This window comes from Vitis vinifera, chromosome 19, assembly GCF_030704535.1.
Source record: "Vitis vinifera cultivar Pinot Noir 40024 chromosome 19, ASM3070453v1".
Classification (NCBI taxonomy): Eukaryota; Viridiplantae; Streptophyta; class Magnoliopsida; order Vitales; family Vitaceae; genus Vitis; species Vitis vinifera.
Genome location: NC_081823.1, coordinates 24,416,322 through 24,436,668, shown reverse-complemented (window position 1 = coordinate 24,436,668; position 20,347 = coordinate 24,416,322). Strand labels below are relative to the sequence as shown.

At 35.8% G+C, this 20,347-nt stretch overlaps 3 protein-coding genes across 4 annotated transcripts; 2 read left to right on the top strand and 1 right to left on the bottom strand.

Moving 5' to 3' along the window:
* Positions 1-730: 730 nt before the first annotated feature.
* LOC132252545 (putative disease resistance protein RGA4) lies at positions 731-6,152 on the bottom strand. 2 transcript variants are annotated; one of them, XM_059735448.1, is made up of 4 exons: positions 1,880-6,152; positions 1,503-1,731; positions 1,062-1,375; positions 731-818 (listed from the first exon to the last, which is right to left on the bottom strand). In XM_059735448.1, the coding sequence occupies exons 1-2, from the start codon at positions 6,074-6,076 to the stop codon at positions 1,723-1,725; spliced, it is 4,206 nt and encodes a 1,401-aa protein (XP_059591431.1). In that variant the 5' UTR covers positions 6,077-6,152; the 3' UTR covers positions 731-818; positions 1,062-1,375; positions 1,503-1,722. The 2 variants fall into 2 exon arrangements, with proteins under 2 accessions (XP_059591431.1, XP_059591430.1); XM_059735447.1 differs by having other exon boundaries at positions 1,062-1,283.
* A 6,697-nt stretch (positions 6,153-12,849) lies between these two features.
* Positions 12,850-14,929, top strand: LOC109121789 (uncharacterized). Its single transcript, XM_059735146.1, has 3 exons — positions 12,850-13,085; positions 13,180-14,034; positions 14,122-14,929. Exons 1-3 carry the CDS (start codon positions 12,850-12,852, stop codon positions 14,927-14,929), a joined length of 1,899 nt encoding a protein of 632 aa, XP_059591129.1.
* A 3,638-nt stretch (positions 14,930-18,567) lies between these two features.
* LOC132253375 (uncharacterized) lies at positions 18,568-20,347 on the top strand. Its single transcript, XM_059735145.1, has 6 exons — positions 18,568-18,638; positions 18,776-19,085; positions 19,186-19,346; positions 19,825-19,932; positions 20,025-20,156; positions 20,240-20,347. Exons 1-6 carry the CDS (start codon positions 18,582-18,584, stop codon positions 20,345-20,347), a joined length of 876 nt encoding a protein of 291 aa, XP_059591128.1. The 5' UTR covers positions 18,568-18,581.

Here is a 20,347-nt window from a genome sequence, read left to right as displayed (position 1 = left end):
TTGTAGATGGCAAAGTCAAAGAGCCCATGAGTGTGTTGGCAGTGGTTTCGATTAAGGGATGTGGGGCATTCTGACGTATTTTAGAATTTCCAGAATGGTAACATGTTGAAGCCCTAATGGTAGAGACAGTTACTCGAGCTTTTAAGTCCTTGAAATTTGCAACTCTCTGAATTTTCAAAAATATAGAGACATTAGTGTCTAGAAACACTCGATGCAGTTGCTGATCAAGGAAGCCCCACAACTATCGCTTTTTGTATTGATTAGACAACATTACATCTGCAGTGATTAATATTGCAGAGAGGACAAGCCTATCAATGAAGAGAGAGAAAATAAAAAACCCAGACAACATCACCAAATGAAGGACAAAAAATAAACTACTTGACTGAGATAATGAGTTTTTGGTCTATGTCATGTTTAGTTGGAGTGATTTTAAATAACAACGAAACTCACAGTGACACATATTGCTTACTTGTTCAATCTGTTTACTAGTTTTGTGCATGTGAAAGTCAACAAATATAGTCACAACTTGAATGACACTCTTGACAGAAATGGATGGCAAAATGAAAGACGATGTACAAATTAATAGCAGGCAGCAGATTACCTGTAATCTATGGCAAAGAGTAGACCTGAATTCTAAAGAAAGCAGGACCTTCCTCCATTAGTCATCTGGTAGATAAGAATTTATGGGCCATCACAAATTTTTTGGCAGTTTAAAACTTCTGCCACGTGATTTTGAGCTGGGAAATGGAAGAATGTAGGCAGTGATTTCAAGTTGAGCCAAGAAGAAATATTCACACGCGTCTAATGCAAGATGAAATCTGCAACCAAATGATAATTAAATCAAACCAGCATCTTCCCAAACTTCATTTACCAATTCATGGCGCATTAGAATTGATTTGAAGAGAAACTTTTTTTTTTTTTTCTTTGATAAGTGATTTGAAGAATTTTTTTTTTAAAACTTGCTTGTTTAAGCATTTCATCAAATGAATAAGGTGTGGACATAAATAACAAAATCACTCATGATATATATGCTAATACAACTTGAAGGGTGGATTTCAGACCTGAAATGTCTCTCTATATTGATGGAATCTGCACCAAGCATGGCTCTCTCTATTCTTGAACTTGAAATGTTTCCTTTTGGCATCTTCAAGTAGGTTCCAACAATGAAAGGTTTTGAGTGTTGGCAGGCTTTTGAGGGAATGCATCTCTTCCGACCGTGATGTCAATTCAGCGCAGTCACAAATATGAAGGTCCATAAGTGAGGTGAAGCTGCCTATCCAGGGCTGCAATATTGCAAAACCAGAGCATAATTCAATTTGAGAGTTTGGATCCTGGAAACATGTTGAGGTACCTCCCCTGGGAGACATCATAGCATCTGAGGATCCAACAGATAGAGATTTCAATGAAGAAGTGGAGAGAAACATTGACTGACACAGCACCTCAGCCCTCATTAAGACTTCAATGCAGATTTTGAGCATCTGCAAGTTTTTGAGGGAACATACCTTCTGGCAGCCATGAGTTCCAAGTTCTATAACTGAGGGGAGGCTGCCTATCCAGTGTTGTAATGTTGCAAAAACAGCAATGTCTAATGGTGAGAGTTTAGATCATGGAAACATGTTGAAGCAGCTCCTCTGGGAGATATATCATATCAGATCTCAGTATTTCCTCAAACCCTTAGAATGTAGAACCTAGTAAAATGATCAGTTTAGTGCACATCATCTATCATATAGTCTGCAAAAAGAAATCAAATTTATTGATGTGAGCATTTTAACAAACATGTGAAGTGTCAATATAAAAGAATTACCAAAACCAAATGGGAAAACATTGCATTTTGATCGTAAAATAATAAAAATGAGGATAAAGGTTAGGAATTTCGGACCTTAAACTTTATTCCCTTATCATCGAAGAAATGAATATGTGGGATATGAGCAATCCTGGACCAGTTTCCACCTGTTGTCACACTGCATCTTATCCGTAGAATTAGACTATCACAGAGATATAACTCCTGCAGGTTTCTGAGTGAACGCATCTCTTCTGGCAGTGATGTCAATTGACAGCATTCATGAACTCCAAGCTCTCTAAGTGAGATGAGGCTGCCTATCCAGTGTGATAATGTTTCCAAACGAGAGCATTTCAAAATGTGGAGAGTTTGGAGAGTGGAAAGATGTTGAAGCAGATCCTTTGGGAGAGATCTCATATCATGTATCTCCCATATATACAGAGACTTCAATGAAGAAGAAGCAAAGATGGACACTAACTTTGACAGTAACTTTGCTCCAACTCCACCCAGGCTTAGTTCCTCAAGACAAGGTAATGAAGCCACTTCAAAGGATGCAAACTTCGGGCATTTTCCAATCTTTAAACTAGAAAGACAAGGATATGGCTGCAGTTTTAAGCATGTCAAGTTTGGGCAATCATTGACCTTTAAACTAGAAAGACACAGAGATGACGGCAGTTCTAAGCATGTCAAGTCTGGGCTATCACTGATCTCTGATTCAGAAAGTGAGGTGAGGCTGCCTATCCAGTGTGGTGATGTTGCCAAACCAGAGCACTTCAAATTGTGGAGAGTGGAAAGATGTTGAAGCAGCTCCTCTGGGGGAGATACCATATCATCTATGTTGTTAATAAACAGAGACTCCAGTGAAGAAGAAGCAGAGACAAACATTATGAGCACCACCCTTCTGACTGTAGATAGGAATAGTTTCTCAAGACTAGGTAATGAAACCTCTTTTAAGAATGTCAAGTTTTGGCAATGTCTGATCTGTACTTGACAAAGACGAGGAGCTGACTGCAGTTCCAAGGATGTGAAGTTATCACAATATTCGATCTCTAATTGAGAAAGACCAGGAGATGAAGGCAGTTCTAAGGATTTCAAGTTACAACAAAAACTGATTTGTAATCTAGAAAGATGAGGAGATGAAGGCAGTTCCAAGGATGTCAGCTCATCGCAAGACAGTATGGTTAATATAGAGAGAGAAGAAAATGACTGCAGTTCCAAGGATTTCAAGTTTCGGCGATCACTGATCTCTAATCGAGAAAGACCAAGAGATGAAGGCATTTCCAAGGATTTCAGCTTATCGTAAGACTGTATGGTTGATATAGCAAGAGAAGAACATGACTGCAGTTCCAAGGATTTAAAGTTTCGGCGATCTCTGATCTGTAATTGAGAAAGACCAAGAGATGAAGGCATTTCCAAGGATGTCAAATTTGGGCAACTATGGATCTCTAATTTAGAAAGAGAAGGAGATGACTGCAGTCCCAAGGATGTCAAGTTTGGGCAATCACTGATCTCAAATTCAGAGAGACAAGGAGATGAATGCAATTCAAAGGATGACAAGAGAAGGCACTCTTCAATCTTTAAAGTAGAAAGACGAGGAGAGGACTGCAATTTAAAGGATGTCAAGTGAGGGCATTTTTTGATCTTTGAAGTAGAAAGAGAAGGAGATGAATGCAATTCAAAGGATGTCAAGTTATGGCATCCTTCAATTTCTAATTTGAAAAGATGAGGAAATGAGGGACCTTGCTCTGCTCCTGACTCCATCCTCCACAATCCCTTCAACTTCGGCATCCTGTTGAGTTTGAGGAATTGAAGAGCTGGGAAGAATTCGGCATTTGTTGCTGATGAACCCTCTTTCATGCCCTCCACCTCTTCCATATTCCAAAGATCCAAAGACTGGAGAGAAGGGAGTTGAGAAAAGGGTGGTAGAATTTGACACCTTGAACATCCCGCAATTTTAATTTTAATTAGGTTAGGAAGCAGGCTATTCATCATCCAACTTGGAAATCTTTCACCTCGGTAGCCACCTATATAGAGCTCTTTTAGGTTTCGGTGTGGTTGGAGGCCTTTCATCACCAACTCATCATCCACATCACAGTTACCTTCTTGGGCCCATTCTAATCTCAAAGACTCAAGGCATTCCTTTTCTTTCAAAATTTCTCCTTCTGATACCCGTGCATTTTGAAGATTTTTTATGAGTAGTCCTCCTCTTAGTTGGTTTAGCCTCTTCAATTCAATTAAGCTGCCAATTGTATGAACCCTGGACAACTCTTTCTCTTCCCCAACAACAAACAATGGTAAACTTTGAAGTAATGTCAATTCTCCTATTCCATGTGGCATATGAGTCAAATTAGCACACCCACCATTCTCCAAGTGTCTAAGATTGATCAATTTTCTTGTATCTTTTGGAAATCTCTTCAAACTCCAACACTCATTGAGTTTTAGTGTTTGTAAATTCTTTAACCTTGTAATAGCATTTGGAGGTGCCTCAAAATCACGAAGAGAAAGATCAAGATACCTTAAGTGGCTCAATTTGTCTACCCACATTGACACCTTCTCTATAGCCAAATTATCCACACTCAACACACGTAGGGACTTAAAGCTTGGAAGAACTTCACTTATAGCTGATGAATCCTTTCTCCAATGTCCACAACAGTCTATAAAGGTCCTTATGGGTTTTCCCTTTATATCTTTTATCTTAACATTCGTTTCTTTAAACAATGATACATGACGAATTTCTTTTGAAATGTTTGTTATGTCATTTCTTAAAATGAGGACCTCAGATCCTATAATTGATTGTGCAAGATCATGTATAAGGTCATGCATTTTATACCTTAATGTAGCAGTAAAAGGATTGTTTCCCGCCTTCTCCAACAATGACCTTGACAATAATTCCTGAAAATATCGATCCCCTATATCTTCTAGTTGCTCATTATTATCATTTGAAGATTGAATATAACCTTGTGCTATCCATAGTTGTACCAACGACTTTTTCTCAATCTCATAGTCTTTTGGAAATACAACACAATATGTAAAGCATTGTCTCAAATGAGTAGGCAAATTATCATAACTTAGTTTTAGCACAGATAAAACATTCTCATTTTCCTCGCCAAGTGACAACAAATTTTTATTGTTTCTAATAGACAACCATTCGCCCTGTTCTCTTTTAGACTGCAATATCATTGCTAAAGTCTTAATGATGAGAGGAACTCCCTTGCACATTTTTGCAATTTCTTCTCCAATTTCTAGAATTTCTGGATGCAAATTCTCCTGGCCTTCTCTAAATGCAATTTTTGAAAATAAATCCCAGGACTGATTTTGTTCCAGACCTTCCAAACTAATGGGAGAATTATCTCCCATGATTGATGCAACTCTTGGTTTTCGGGTGGTCACTACAATTTTACTACCAATAGCCCCAACCATTAATAAAGTTCTCACGTCATCCCATTTTTGAGGATTTTGATTCCAAACATCATCGAGGACTAGCAAGTACCTCTTTTGACTTATTTTTTCATGAAGCTTATTTTTCATATCCTCCAGACTTTCCTCAAACCGAACATTCACAGATTTTAAAACTTTTTTGATCCACGTATTAACATCAAAACCATCACCAGAATCATCAGAAATGCAAGCCCATATCTTAGGCTCAAAATGTTCTTTCACTCTTCCATCATTGTATACCAATTGAGCAAGGGTGGTCTTACCCAACCCCCCAATACCTACAATGGCAACAACCGAAAGATTTTCTTCACCGTCGGACGACAACAACTTCCCTATTATCTCCTCTTTGTTTTCTTCTCTTCCTACAATTTCAGATGTTAACACGAATGAATGGGTGTCTCTCCAACTATTCTCTGCCCGTGTGTGTAGTACTATGTCCCGTGGAATAAGATTTAACATGGGGATGTCTTTTGCAATATCATCTATCCTTTCTTTGATATCCTTGAGTCTGTGACTCATGTATAAACGAAAAGCAACTTGATTTTCAGATGAGAAGAAGTCACTGACCTGCCTTGCCAATCCTCCTCGCTGAAGATAATGGGTTGCATAGTCATCCAGCAAGTCATCTGCGTCATACACAACGCCTTTAAGCCTCCAGACCCAATCTTTGACTGCATGATTGTTCTGCTGCTGCTTCTCCTCAGCATCCAAAAGCACAGCCTTGATGGTGCCAAGTTTCCCACAGAGCTTGGTTAACTCCTTTGGAACACCATACATGGATCGAATTTCTTGAACAGCCAGGGACCCTGACTTGATCAAAATGTGATCCACAACACCGAATGGAATTTGGTCAGCCATATGTTAGAAGAATTCGAAGTGCAGAAGAGCAAGGAAATATAGTAAGAAAAGGAGAACTCAAAAGAGAATTGTGAGGGGAGAATACTGGGCAAAGTAGTGATATATAGGGCTTGTGAGCATTGGGGAAATCACATGGTACTAATATAAAATGTGAATTATTATTATTATGGATTAATAGGCGGACAAGTCAACAAGCCATGCAAGTTGTAATATAACTTTTGTCCTTCTTTCATTTATTTTTCTTTACATTCAGTATTTTGTGATGGATGTTTGGTCGATTCAAACACATGCTATGATGCAAAAATTGAAACCCCCAAGTTAGGTTTTGTTGTTGGAAGATTTAAGAGAAATGCCATAGAAAAAATAGAAAAATAAATTTTTAAAAAGTGACAAATAATAAATTATTCAGGGACCTTAAGTGAGGAGACTCTAACCAGTTATTGCATGCGTTTAAAAAAGTGACAAATAAAAAAAAAAATTACAATTAATAAATTATTTTTACATACCATTTTAAACTCATTTTACTTCTTTTTTTGTTTTCAATAATAATAAACTAATTTTGAAAATACATAAATTTTGAACTAATTTTAATTATATTTAATTTTTACATGAAGAAAACATTTGAAAGAAAATAAAATAAAGATTTAAATAATTTTTTTATACTTCTTCAAATTTATTAAATTTATTTTTCTCATTTCATACAAAAATTTTAAAAATTAAAATATAAAATTATTAATTAATTTGAATAATACTTTATTTTGTTTTGTATTTTCCATAAAAAAACAAAAAAAAAACATGAGAAAATTATTTTCCTCAAAATATATATATATATATATATATATATTGTTTCTTTAGTATTTTTTCTGAAATCAAACATAACATAATATATTACAAAAATTAAATTGGCCAAATTCTTTTTATTTATTAAGGGTTGAGTAAAAAGAAATATTAATATTTCAAAGTTTTCATAATTTAAAATATTAGTTTGTAAGGAAATTTAGAACCACTCAATAGTTTTATTTGCACCCTTGTGCTTTATGTGAAGAACTAATTAATTGATTACATCAATATGTTGTTTCTTCTCATGCATTAATTTTCTCTAAAATATTGAGTGGTTCTAAATTTCATATGATAAGAAAAAATTAATGCATAAGTCGATCTCTTTTTTCTTATCATATGAAATTTAGAACCACTCAATATTTTAGAGAAAATTAATGCATGAGAAGAAACAACATATTGATGTAATCAATTAATTAGTTCTTCACATAAAGCACAAGGGTGCAGATAAAACTTGGGAAGAAAACCAAATGGGCAAGCTCATATTAATAAAAATTTAAATCAGCTAATTTGTTCATATCCACAGTATAATAGTTCAAACTCTTTAATTGTAATTGTAAAATTTATAGAAATGTTAGTTTTTTGTTTTTAAAAATAGTAAAAAAGTTATATTTGAATTTTTTTTTATCAAAATAACAATAAATTTAAAATAATGGAATATAAAAGGAAATGAAATATAAAAAATAATTCTTTTATTCAATATTTCAACAAATTACATTAAAAAATAAGAAGAAATAAAAAGGCGAGAATTGCATCACTATAGTTTGACCACGTCCCAACTAGGTTGGCACCCACCCAACTATCAATCATATGTATTACTCAACCTTTAAAAATTAGTTACATTTAATAGATTTAAAAGAAACGAACAACATATAATTCTTCTATTATCATATTCACTTTTGTCTTCTTATTCAATCTTCATTCCTTTTTTTACATCTTCAATCATCATCAATCTCTTAAACATCATTGTCTGCATTGAGATGCAATTTCTCGAAGGCTTCTTTAATTTCATCCTCTAAAGTTTGAAGTCTCATGCTTCCATCTTCCTAATCCTTCAAACATGTCAAAACTTCTAGCATCTTTGTTGTAAGAGTTGTCCTCCTGTCTCCTATTACATTTGCTACTATAAAAAAAGAATATTCCAAAGTTACAGTAGACACCGGTGGGGTTAGTAAATCACATTCCATTTTAGATAGTTTAGAAAAAGTGGATTCATGAGATTTCCATCACTTCATAATATCAAAATTTTGTACTTCATCAGGGAATAGGTATAAACAATAATTAATATCATGAGTGGTCATGAATGAGTCAAACCTCTTATATGTTGATGATATGTTAATAGTAGCCCAGGATAAGGAAAATATAAGAAAGGTAAAAGTCCAACTCAATAAGGAGTTTGAGATGAAAAACTTAGGAGCAACAAAGAAGATACTTGGAATGGAGATTCTAAGAGACAGAAAGACAAGTAAATTATACCTAAGTCAAAAAGGGTACATTGAGAAAGTTCTTCACAGGTTCAATATGTAGAATGCTAAACCTATTAGTACTCCATTAGCGACTCATTTCAAACTTGCATCTGTTTTAGCTCCATAATCAGATGATAACATTGATTATAAGTCACGAGTTCCATATTCTAGTGTAGTGGGGTCTCTCATGTATACTATAGTTTGTTCACGTCTAGATTTATCATATGCAGTCAGTTCAGTCGATAGATACATGACAAATCCTGGTAAAGAACATTGGAAAGCGGTTTAGTGGATTTTTAGATACTTGTGTGGTTCTACTGATGTTTCTTTGCATTTTGGGTGAACTAGAGATGGAGTTGTTGGGTATGTTGATTATGATTTTGCTGGTGATCTTGATAAAAGAAGATCTCTTGTAGGGTATGTTTTTACTATTGGTGGTTGTGCTATCAGTTGGAAAGCTACTTTGTAGACTATAGTTGCTTTGTCTACTATCGAGGCTGAGTACATGGCTATTATAGAGGCTTGTAAGGAAGCTATTTGGTTAAAAGGACTATTTAGTGAACTTAGTGACAACTTGAAAATTACCATAGTTTTTTGTGATTGTCAGAGAGTGCTATTTTCCTCACAAAAGATCAGATGTTTTATGAGAAGACAAAGCACATTGATGTGTGGTATCATTTTGTGTGTGATATCATTGCTCATGGTGATATTGTTGTGGCCAAAATTAGCACCCATGATAATCCTACTGATATGATGATGAAGATACTCCCTCTTTCCAAGTTTGAGCATTGTTTGGACTTGGTTAGTATTCGTTGTTGAATTACCCTTTGGGGTTTGTGGAAGAGGTGAAGAGTTTTTTTTTGTTGAAGATTGGAGTTTGTTTTTCCTATTCCTTACATTGGAATTCATGTCAAGGTGGAGATAGTTAGAGCTTGGTGACCTAATTTCCTTTATTGGTCCAACCCGAAATCTTCACGATGCAATATATATGGTGAAGAAAAAATTATAGATTTCTTCAGCTTTATTTTTTTTTTTTCTCTCCCATATATATATGGGGATGGTGTATAGGTTCTAAGGGATTTATATTGTAGCCGCTTAATGTTCTCCCCTTTTGTACCAATTTTTGACATAGTGGATTATTCTTCTCCTTTGTTCGTGGTTTTTCCTGCCTACGGTTTTCCACGTAAATCTGTGTGTGTTCTTATTTATTTTTTGTTGCCTATTCTCGTTTTTCATAACACTAGCTTATTCCCAAACTCTTAGTGTGCAAAACTTAAAGTAACATGAATAGTTTGGTCTTTAATAACCAAATAACAACTATGTTTAATATTATCTCAGCCTTTTTTTTTTTTTTTTTTTGCTTTATATGTTAATGCATACTAGAATTGTCAAAAAAGAAGGTAAACAAAGCTTATTGATAAAATGAAACCATAGCAAATGAGAAGAAAGACAGGGATTTGAAACCTGAATAACTTTCTGTAATGTGAACAATCTTTGACCAATCTTCACTTGTTTCACTCTCATATCTGTCCAATAGTCATGGACAATAAGAGATTGTGGCAATATGGATCTGAAGAAACTAATCTCTTTAGGAGATGATGTCAATTCAGGGTAGCTATCAATTTCAAGGCATGCAAGTGAGGTAAGACTGCCTATAAAGTCCGTTAATGTTGTAAGTGTTTGTAGAGAATTGAGTGAGCCATCTCCTCTAGAAGTTATGTCAATTAAAGGCACTCATGAATTTGAAGTTCTGAAGTGACGCAAGGAAGCCTATTGAGTCTATTAATGTTGCCAAACCAAAAAGTACTCAATTACGAGTGTCCAGAGGGTGTTGAGGACATGCATGTTTTCCGACAGCCATGTCAGTTCAGGACAATTATAAACTGGGAAAACTGTGTTTTGGCTCGCCCATTTGGGCCTAATAGCTTTTTGGTAACCCAACTTTCCATAACCCAAAAAATTGTCCACTGTTGCCCAAAAAAATAGGGAGAATTGTGTTTTGGGCCCAGCTGGGCCCAAAAATTAACAAATGGTCCATCTAACCGACCCATTTAAGTTGAAAACCCATAGGAAGTGTCAAAATTAAAAAGAAGGATATGCACTTTTATTAATTCCAAAAATAACCTTTGCTGATTATGAAAAAAAAATAATAATAAACAAAAAAATCCAGGTTGGAATTTTGCCCTAAATTTGGTGTCTCTTCTCTTCCTCCCGAGTTCCTCCATCAGATTTAAAGCCTACAAGCCGTTTGCATCTCAATCTTTGCGTCGGTGTCTCTTCTCTTCGTCCCGAGTTCCTCCATCAGATTTCAAGCCTACAAGCCGTTTGCATCTCAATCTCTGCGGCTCTTGGGAATTTTGCCCTAATTTTGATCTCTTCAGCATTTCAAGCCTATAAGCCATTTTCTTCTCTGCCTAGAAGTCGTTTTCTTCTCTGTCTAGAAGCCGTTTTCTTCTTTGCCTAGAAGCCGTTTTCTTCTCTGCCTAGAAGTCATTTTCTTCTCTGCTTAGAAGCCGTTTTTTCTGTTCCTCCCGAGTTTCTCCATCGCTTGTATCTCAATCTCTGTGGCTTTTTGGAATTTTGCCCTAATTTTGTTCTCTCTTCAGCATTTCAAGGCTAGAAACCGTTTTCTTCTCTTCCTCCCGAGCACTTCCATCGCTTTCTTGCATCTCAATCTCTGCGGCTCTTTCATTTTTTCTCGCATTCGTCTCTCTCGAAAAATTGAATAAGGTATGGATTTCAGTTGGGTCTCTGTTGTTGCATATTTGAGGTTAGTAGATTGCCTAAATCTCGACCTAAATTTTCTTAGTCCAAATCTCTAAACTGTGTTCAACTTGATCTCCGGAGTTCAAGTTACTGTTTCCATTCAATAATTGACTTCTTGGTTTGCTACTATTATTTGGATGCTGAGAAAATAATGAGAAAAAGAAAGGAAAAATTTTGAACCATAATTTTTTCTTTAAGCCTTGAGAATACAGAAAATGCACTTTACCTGCAACTCATAATTCATGGCTTAATCGATCTGATTATATTTTTGTAATTTTTTTTAGATTTTTTTTTTCATGCTATTTGTATATTTTAAATTCAAAAAAATATTTGTGAAAATTTGTCATATATACTTGAAAATAATTTATAATTGTTTAATTGGTTGCTAGAAAAGCAGGAGAGGAAAAATGGAAAGGGGAAATGGAAAACCTAAAAACCCTAAAGTTTTCTTATGGTGCATTGGCTTGAGATGTAGGCACAAGTAACAGATTTATCTCGTTTTATCTATTAGTTTTTTTGACCCTTAAACCTTAAATGTGTTAAACTATTGCTTATGGTTTTGTATGAATCATCTAAAGTAGGACATGATAGTTTAGAAGAGAATTCTGTATTTGTTACATTTTTTAGGCTATTATCTCTTCATATTATTTTGAAAAGCAACGCTTTATAATTAATATTTAAATATCTCCATTCTCTTTGAATAAGTTTGTAGGCATGTCTAATATAGTAGTACCAACAGAAATTGTCTAAGGGTTTGAGTGAGAATGAGAATTTGTTTTCTACCTAGTGTAAGTATAGGCCAGAGCTTAATAAAACGTGGGGGATTATTTCCTATTGAATGTCTTATACTTCCATAATTCCAATGTTTTTGGTGTATATATATATATATATGTTCTGGAGTATTAAGTCGAATCAGACACAAAATCCTCCTACTTTAGTAGATATTGTTGTGATGTTCTGTCTTAAAGTTCCAAGTATTGACACGATTAGATTATTAGCATAGGTAAGTAGTAGTGTCAAATTGGGTAGCACTAAAGTAGTTGGAGAGAGAGGTTTTTGCTTATAAAAATGTGAACTATGAATATATAAGTAAAGGGGAATGATAGGGAAAATAAGTTAGAGATTTGTTTTTTTTCCTTTTATAGCCTTTCTTAGTTTTTAATTTAATGATTTTTTTTAATCTATTAATTTCAATCTTTTAATTTCCATTTCAGTTTTACATTTCTCATTTTTGTTTTTTATTTTTATTATTATTTTTAGTTTTGTTTAGGTTAGGTAGTATTTATTAGTCCAAGAGAAGAGAGAAGCTCGGTCTTCATATCTTAGTTCAACTCAGCGTTTGTTTATTAGTGCCTATCTTAAAATAATCTTACCGTTGACAATGGTTAGAATAATCAAAAAGAGCAACAAAAATTCTTTTTTAAGACTTTAAAGTTACATTTTTTTGTATATACATTTTTTAAAATATAACTTTTTCGTATGGGAACATAGTATATTGTGAAATGAAAAAACTTTTAAGATCACATTGAATATGCATTATTGTTTGTTCAACAATATAAATTTGTGCTTTATTTCAATAGGTTGATGGATGCCACAAATAGAATATACTGTTATATTTTCGTGGGAGGGAAACTTGTCCAAAAAAATGATGGCGTTTGGGAATATGTTGGTGGAAGAAGCAAAGGTATTCACATTTATAAAGGAATGACATTTGAAGAATTCACTCAGAAGGTCTTAGAAAAATTCGACATTTCCCTTCATGTGAGGAGGATGCACTACACCCTCAAGTTTAACCCTAGAGTCATCCAAGATTTAGAAGATGAGGATGACTTGGATAACGTGGTTTCCCACAATGATGACTTTGCAAATGTGTACATAGTCGAGTCACCCGGTGTGGAAGCCATAGAGGCAAATATACCGAATACACAGTTGGCACTTGGGTAATGCGTTTTCACTTGGATGTCTATTTAAAATTTTATGAATATCAATTTTACGCATTATGTAGTCTAATTTTGGTTATGAATGTAAATGCAGAGGTCCACATCCTACGTTTCCTTCGTCTAATGCATCATGCGATGCAAATCCTAATACTATGATGTTATCAAGAGGTTTTGCATCGCGTTGTGCATATAGTGAGTACACCCCTTTGGAATCGAATCGGTTTCGTGAGGCAATATTAGGTTCCGGACATACATTTAAGAATGTAGATGAGTTTCGGAATGCAATATACCAAATGTCATTAGCTGGAAGGTTTCAATACAAGTACAAGAAAAATTCACCCACTCATATGTCAGTAAAGTGTTCGGTTGAGGATTGTCCTTGGAAGATAACAGCTCATGCTGTTGAAGGAAATGAAATATTGCGAGTTTATACTTACCAAGTTAATCATAATCATATAGCTCAAGATGAGTGTTCATCTAAGGTACGGGTTTCTTCCAAGAGAGGTGTTGTTGTTGTTGAAGACGTGTTTAGAACAACTCCAGAATACCTTCCTCGACAAATTTGCAAGGATTTTGAAAGTGATCATGGAGTTCAATTGACTTATAACCAAGCATGGCATCTTAAAGAGAAGGCAAAAGAGCGTGTATATGGATCTCCACGTGCGTCCTACGCGTATTTGCCTTGGTTATGCCATAGACTAAGGGAAATTAACCCTGGAACTATTGCCGAGTACACTTCTCATGAAGGTCACTTCAAGCAATTGTTCATTGCCCACGCATTTTCAATTCAAGGGTTCACCATGGGGTGTCGACCGGTATTGGCTATTGATTCTTGCCACCTAAGTGGTCCATACAAAGGAGCTCTTTTGTCTGCCATTGCATATGATGCAGATGATGGAATGTTCCCTCTAGCCTTGGGTGTGGTTGGTTCAGAAAATTATGAGGATTGGTATTGGTTCTTGGAGAAATTGAAGGGGATCCTAGATGGTCAAGAAGTAATTATTATATCAGATAGACATTAAGGGATATTGCGTAGTGTTTCGGAGTTGTTTGGGGTAGAAAATCACGCCTATTGTTATCGACATGTGAAAGAGAACTTTTCAAGCTTCTTCAACAGGCAAAACATTAGGGGAAAGAAAGGGAAAGAAGATGCTTTGTTGCTTTTAGACAACATTGCATATGCTCGGTTGGATATAGACTACAATGAGGCGTTTGAAAAACTTGTGCGTTTTAATGGCGACCTAGCAAGGTGGGTTGCGGAGAATAGTCCGGAGCATTGGGCGATGTCAAAGTTCCTTAAAAAACGTTGGGATAAAATGACAACTAATATTGCAGAGTCCTTCAATGCGTGGTTAAGAGAGGAACGCCACCAAACAATTTATACGTTGCTGATGATGCACATGGATAAGCTTGTAGCCATGCTGGACACCCATATGCGTGGTACAGATAAGTGGAAGAGTGTGGTTGGACCCAAAACAGAGGAAAACCTAATGTCAAATATCACGAGATCTGCTCCGATTACTGTGATGCCTTATTTGGGTGGGACGTTCAAGGTTTTTACTGGAGAAGTTTATTTGGTTGTGGATATGCAGCAACATAAGTGTACATGTCTAACATGGCAAATGTCCGGGTTGCCATGTCCACATGTATGTGCTGTGATCCGTACATTGAGACACGATGTGTATGACTATATCGACCCATGTTTTAAAGTCTCCACCCAACAGTTGATTTACTCGGGTCAGTTCAACCATTACCAACACACAACATGCCTAAAGTTTGTGAGGCTGGGACTTTGCAAGATGGGCAAGGCAACGTATTTCCTAGTCTCCAACCCCCGCAAGTGAGACGTCCTCCAGGAAGACCCCGACAAAAGCGTATTGAGTCACAATTTAGCCATAAGAGAGCTATTCATTGCTCTCGATGCAATGGCATAGGTCACAATCGGTCTAAATGTAATAATCCATTGCCGTGACATGTTCATTTCTTTGCTTGTAAGGTTTTTATTTTGTGTACGATCCCTCATTGTTCCATTATTTGCTTTATGGTCATAGGGTTGTCGCTTTTGGATGTTATGTATTGTCCTTATTATAGACACGATGCACTAGCTTTTGATTTTATTTTTTATAAGACTACTTTTTTATTTTCATGATTTGGAGTTGCTTTCATTACTGATTTAATTTGAAATTGCACTTTCAATGTGGTATCCTTTAACTTGATGTATACTTTCACTTCCCTATTTTAAGTATGTCCTACTCACATCATTGGATGCGTGCATTTTTCTTATCACTTAGCTGAACTTTCATAGTATTGTACTATACTTGCTGTCTAGTTATTCAGTTGGTCAGTTTATCTGTGCATTACATTCTACTTTTCTATGCCCAATGATGCAGTTATAATATTAACAATGGCTGGTAATGGCTTAGATGGTTCTGCTGCCAGTTCACTCCCACTCTCGGTATGGTTCATCATACTTGCTTATCTTTGTTGTTTTTTGCATTCTTCCGTTGCCAACATACTATTTGAGAGGTTTTCGCTTCTGTAGTACAGTGCCACAAGAACTTATAATCTATAGTCATGCAATTTTAATGTATTGTCAGAACATAAATCAGAATGCATGTTGGTCTCAAAATGGGTGAAATTTCATTTTATGATATTTTACATATTTGAATTGGTGTGAACAAATTACTCCCTTGTTTATATATAATCTGAAATCCTTTTATGAAATTTTCATTTTCAGATACCTTTTAAGTTAGTATATATATATATATTATGCATTAAATTTAAGTGATTTCTTCATGTCCCTTATTATAGTTACCATGTATCAGTTATGTTGGAAAGTTCTCTAATATTGAAGTTTTAACAATTCAACGTTTATTTATTAAATACTATTATATCAGCTTTGTAAGTTGTCGGGTAATATTTGTGTTCAATTTGGTAATATAGAAAATGTGGTTCACTAACACCATATACAATTATGCTTTAGGGATCTAATGGTCTTCGCTATACAGCTATGGGGATAGGCAAAAACCATGTCCTCTATGATGAGGGAGGAGGGTAGAGGAAGGGATAAAGAGAGGTGTTCTGGTAGGAATGGTGATGGGGATGGGATTAACTCTTTAGCCACTTGAGTTATAGGTAACCCTTACCTCTGTAGCCACTTTAGCCAGGTCCCCAGGGTTAAATGATCACAATTATTTATGGGGACCTCAATGGTATTGAGACATTAGGCTTCTTTTTGCTTCACTTTCTAAGTGATTTAAATATGAAGGTGGAGAGCCATGCCTTGCCAATTTCTCAGTGCCTTGGACTCTGGACATACATTTTTTTCGGGTGGCAAATTCTGTATTATTTTTTGTCTCTAAGATTCAAACAATTGACTTAAGCAAGGTGCATAGCTCTCTACACACTTCATATACCAGTATTTTGAACCAGTTACATAAATTCATTTACGGTGATTCACGCACTGACCAAGCAAACTGATGTGGCAAACTTGTACCCAATGTGGCTTTTGCCAGGAGCAGTACAGACATTTAAAATTGCTCATGTATATCTTCTTGCAGAATCCTTACAACAATGAAAATACTTCTATAAGTTAACAGAAAAAAAAAACATAAAGTCATAGCACATAACTTTTATTCTCCAACATAAAGTATGGTTTCCAAACTCCTCTTCATTCATTTAATTCTCCAACACTCATGGATTCATCTTATTTATTCTTGTTTTCAAGCGTAAACATACTCTTTGTTTACTATTCTACAAAAAAGTATGTAGTAGCATTTCATAGTGTATCATTACCTTATTTTAAATGCCCACTTCCTCTTTTCTGCAAATTTTAGATTATTATGGCCATTGAATCAGATTCAAGCCTCAAAACTTTCACAAGTTTAGATTAATAGTCCTATGTTACATTTATTTTCCCATGAATCCTCACTCAGCTAACAACTTAGGTATGCATGAACTTTGGTCAAACACATGATTCGTGGTATCAAATGATAGTGTACAATTCTTCACTGATAGTTAGTACCATGTGGGAATACTCTCAACAGAAACTTGGATTCCAAACCTTGTCCATGTTCAATGGCAGTAGCAAAGTGCTTGCTCTAGCAGTTCCTCTAGATTTTGTGTATGTCAGAAGTATCAAAAGGAGCAGGTTAAATAGGATTATTCATTGATTTGTTGATGGTTTCTTTCTCTAATATAATTAGTCAATTTATTTACATAAATTGATTTGATTTCTTTCTTTTATATATCATGTAGTATTCTCATATTTATTTTTTTCTTTTATAGTCTATTCTGTACATTTTGACTGTTATTGCCTATTCTATATAGCCTTATTCATAAATTTTCAATCCTCCCTCTTACAGGATATCTCACTGTTAGTAGCACCCAACCCCATCTAATGTCTTACCCTGCTGTATATTATTTCTAAATACAAGCAGACAAATCTTTGTAACTTTGAGAAATGACAGCTTTACTTTTTCACTTATTTTATTGCATTACCAACTGCAAGAATGTTGCTATTCCTAACATGTCCATGTTTTCTAACATTGCATGCAGGGCACATCAATGTTTACACGATGCTCAGCTGCAAGATTTAAGAAACTGTGCAACCGATTACCAGAGGCAAAAATTCAAGCCATAAGAGACCTCCAATTTGGAGGTCTCTTAAACTTAAACTGCACAGAGGTACGCCACAACCTCTGTATCTTTCTAATCCAACATTTCAATGTTGGATTTAGACGGATAGAGTTCTCAGCCCATAAACACTATCCTGTTACAGCCACCGATGTTGGCCTCATTTTAGGCCTCCCAACAGAAGGACGGAATTTGCAGGTGACCTCCACATCATCAGATCATCCATTTGGGACTATTCGGGCATGCGAGGAGAAACTCCTAGACTTACCTGTAGGCGAGGAGTTCCGTAGAGCATTCATTTACTACACATGTGCCACATTGTTGGCCCCCACGTCTAGGCTCAATGGTTGCCGTAACTTGTGGCATACCATCCATGAGGATGGATTCCGAAATGATGTTAATTGGGCCCAGTTTGTGCTTGACCAACTGGTTGAGGGAATTAGGCGATTCCAACAATCTAAGACCTCTTGGGTACATGGCTGCGTTTTATTTCTTCAGGTAGTGAACTTATTCAGTCTTTGTCTTCCATTTTCTTATCTAATTTTATTGCACAACATATTCACATTTGCTTATTGATGTTTCTATTTATTTTGCAGCTGCATTATGTCATTAAATTCCAAATTCCTTCAGTCCAAGTCCCCATTACAGTGCCCCCAGCATTGGCATGGACTGATGATTTGATTAAGCGACGACTAGTCGCTGAGATAAAGGAGTTTGGAGCATTCGGACATGCTGAGAGTGATTTTGTAAGTTATGCATGCATAAATATATTGTCATTACTAGCATAACACTCATTATTTAAGTACTAATCTTCAGTGCTAATTATAGGCGTCCCAGAGATCTCCAACCGTAGAGAGAACTATGGAGCCAGAGACTAATGTGGACCATGACACAAATGTTGATGCTGAAAATAGTGATGTAAGCTGTGAATTTTTCAAAAACTTAATAAATGTTCATTTCATTGTCATTGTAATTTATTTTTACTTCTTAACTACAAAGAAATATGTTGTTGTCACATTCTGTTCTCAAAGATTGACAACAATATCATGTCATAGGAAATATGGCATCAATATCATGATGCAGAACGAGCAATCGACCAATATCAAAGGGGCATTCAGCAGCAGCTGAGAATAATGCATGGCCTTATGCATAAGTTAGGGACTCGCAGACATAGTGGGGTAAATTCAGATGCGGGTGGTCACTCTAGCTATGCACCAGCCAGCCCTCCCACAGCCGATGACCATGCATTTCCTGGTGATGAGTACATGGCTTCGCATGCTGCATACCATGTGCTAGACACACCAGATCGCGTTGTCGCCCCTGAGTATGAGTTGCAGCCCAGTGTACCCATTAATGTAGTAAGCGGTAAGTGATCAAATTTATGCAAACACCCATATGGTTAACAACCCATGTACCCAATCATAATGTATACCTTTGCTGACTAGTTCTAAATCTCGTATTGCAGATGCTGAAGAACAACCAGAAGGTAATGTTGTCCCCACAAATAGAAACGTCCGGAGATGTCGAGTGCGTCGCATGGCTCCAAACCTGTTGTCCCCATACATATCCCAACCACAAACCAAACAATCTGCCATCAAAATCGACCTAAAACAAGGAGCTGCACTGGTATTTGGAGACGATTTGGATGCAAGGTAACATACTTGAGTGACACTCCTCTCATTGTATGATAGTTAAAACACAAAAACTAAATTGTATTTTTTTGTAACAGTGAGGAACTAGTGTCTATGCATGACACTATTCTAACCAGAGCCAATTTGGGCTGCTTCCAAGGGAATGGGTGGATAGGAAACGACGTGCATATCATTTCTTATCCCTCTTTATGCATTATTTTAAGTTTGAAAATGAAAGTGTGGTTCTAAATTAATTTGTTGCTTACACTTTTATGATATACGAAATCAGGTCGTCGATTCCTACTGTAGATTGTTGCAGTATCAACATGAACCGAAGTCGAAACTTTTTCTATCCCCCTACATAGCTATAATGATGACTATTCCATTAAATCCTTGCTTATCTTTATTTTTTGTCTTGAACCAGGCATCACCTACAATGAGAAACCTGATATTATCCCGTATCTAACATGCAGGAAATGGTAATCCACTCCCAGGCAAAAAACTTAGTTAGGGAGGCAGTTATTAGACGCTTTGAACCACATCTGTATCAGATTGATATTCCATATGTCAATGTTAACGAGGTGGATTCATATGTTTAATGCTTGGATTTGTATTTTTATTGCATGAATGTACAATATTTAGATGTATGTTTAATGGCAGTCTATTGGTGCAGGTCTTCTTACCGGTTCTCATAAAGAACCATTGGACATTGTATGTATATGACCTAGAAAACAGGAGAATCCAACTGCTAGATTCTCGTCCTGGTAGAAAGAAGACAATGTTGAGTGGAGTCCAACAAAATCTGGTAAAGTAACAAGCAACAAGTAATAATTTGATAGGTATGTCTTCCCATTAAAATTTCAATTGTTGTGTTACTAAATGTTTCAGGCCAAGGTTGTCCTGTGGTTGGCTGCCCACAAAAAAGAGGTATCACCTTATGATTTGAGGACATTCAATTTCATAACACCTGATGTACCCCTCCAAACTAATGAGTGA

Excerpts from the sequence above, each read along its gene's own strand:
- LOC132252545 (XM_059735448.1), bottom strand. The coding sequence starts at position 6,076 with ATGGCTGACCAAATTCCATTCGGTGTTGTGGATCACATTTTGATCAAG.
- LOC132253375 (XM_059735145.1), top strand. The coding sequence starts at position 18,582 with ATGGAGCCAGAGACTAATGTGGACCATGACACAAATGTTGATGCTGAA. Across the intron at positions 18,639-18,775 it reads TTGATGCTGAAAATAGTGAT|GAAATATGGCATCAATATCA; the intron begins GTAAGCTGTGAA and ends ATCATGTCATAG. Across the intron at positions 19,086-19,185 it reads ACCCATTAATGTAGTAAGCG|ATGCTGAAGAACAACCAGAA; the intron begins GTAAGTGATCAA and ends CTCGTATTGCAG.
- LOC109121789 (XM_059735146.1), top strand. The coding sequence starts at position 12,850 with ATGACATTTGAAGAATTCACTCAGAAGGTCTTAGAAAAATTCGACATT. Across the intron at positions 13,086-13,179 it reads AATACACAGTTGGCACTTGG|AGGTCCACATCCTACGTTTC; the intron begins GTAATGCGTTTT and ends ATGTAAATGCAG. Across the intron at positions 14,035-14,121 it reads TCAGAAAATTATGAGGATTG|TGTTTCGGAGTTGTTTGGGG; the intron begins GTATTGGTTCTT and ends GATATTGCGTAG.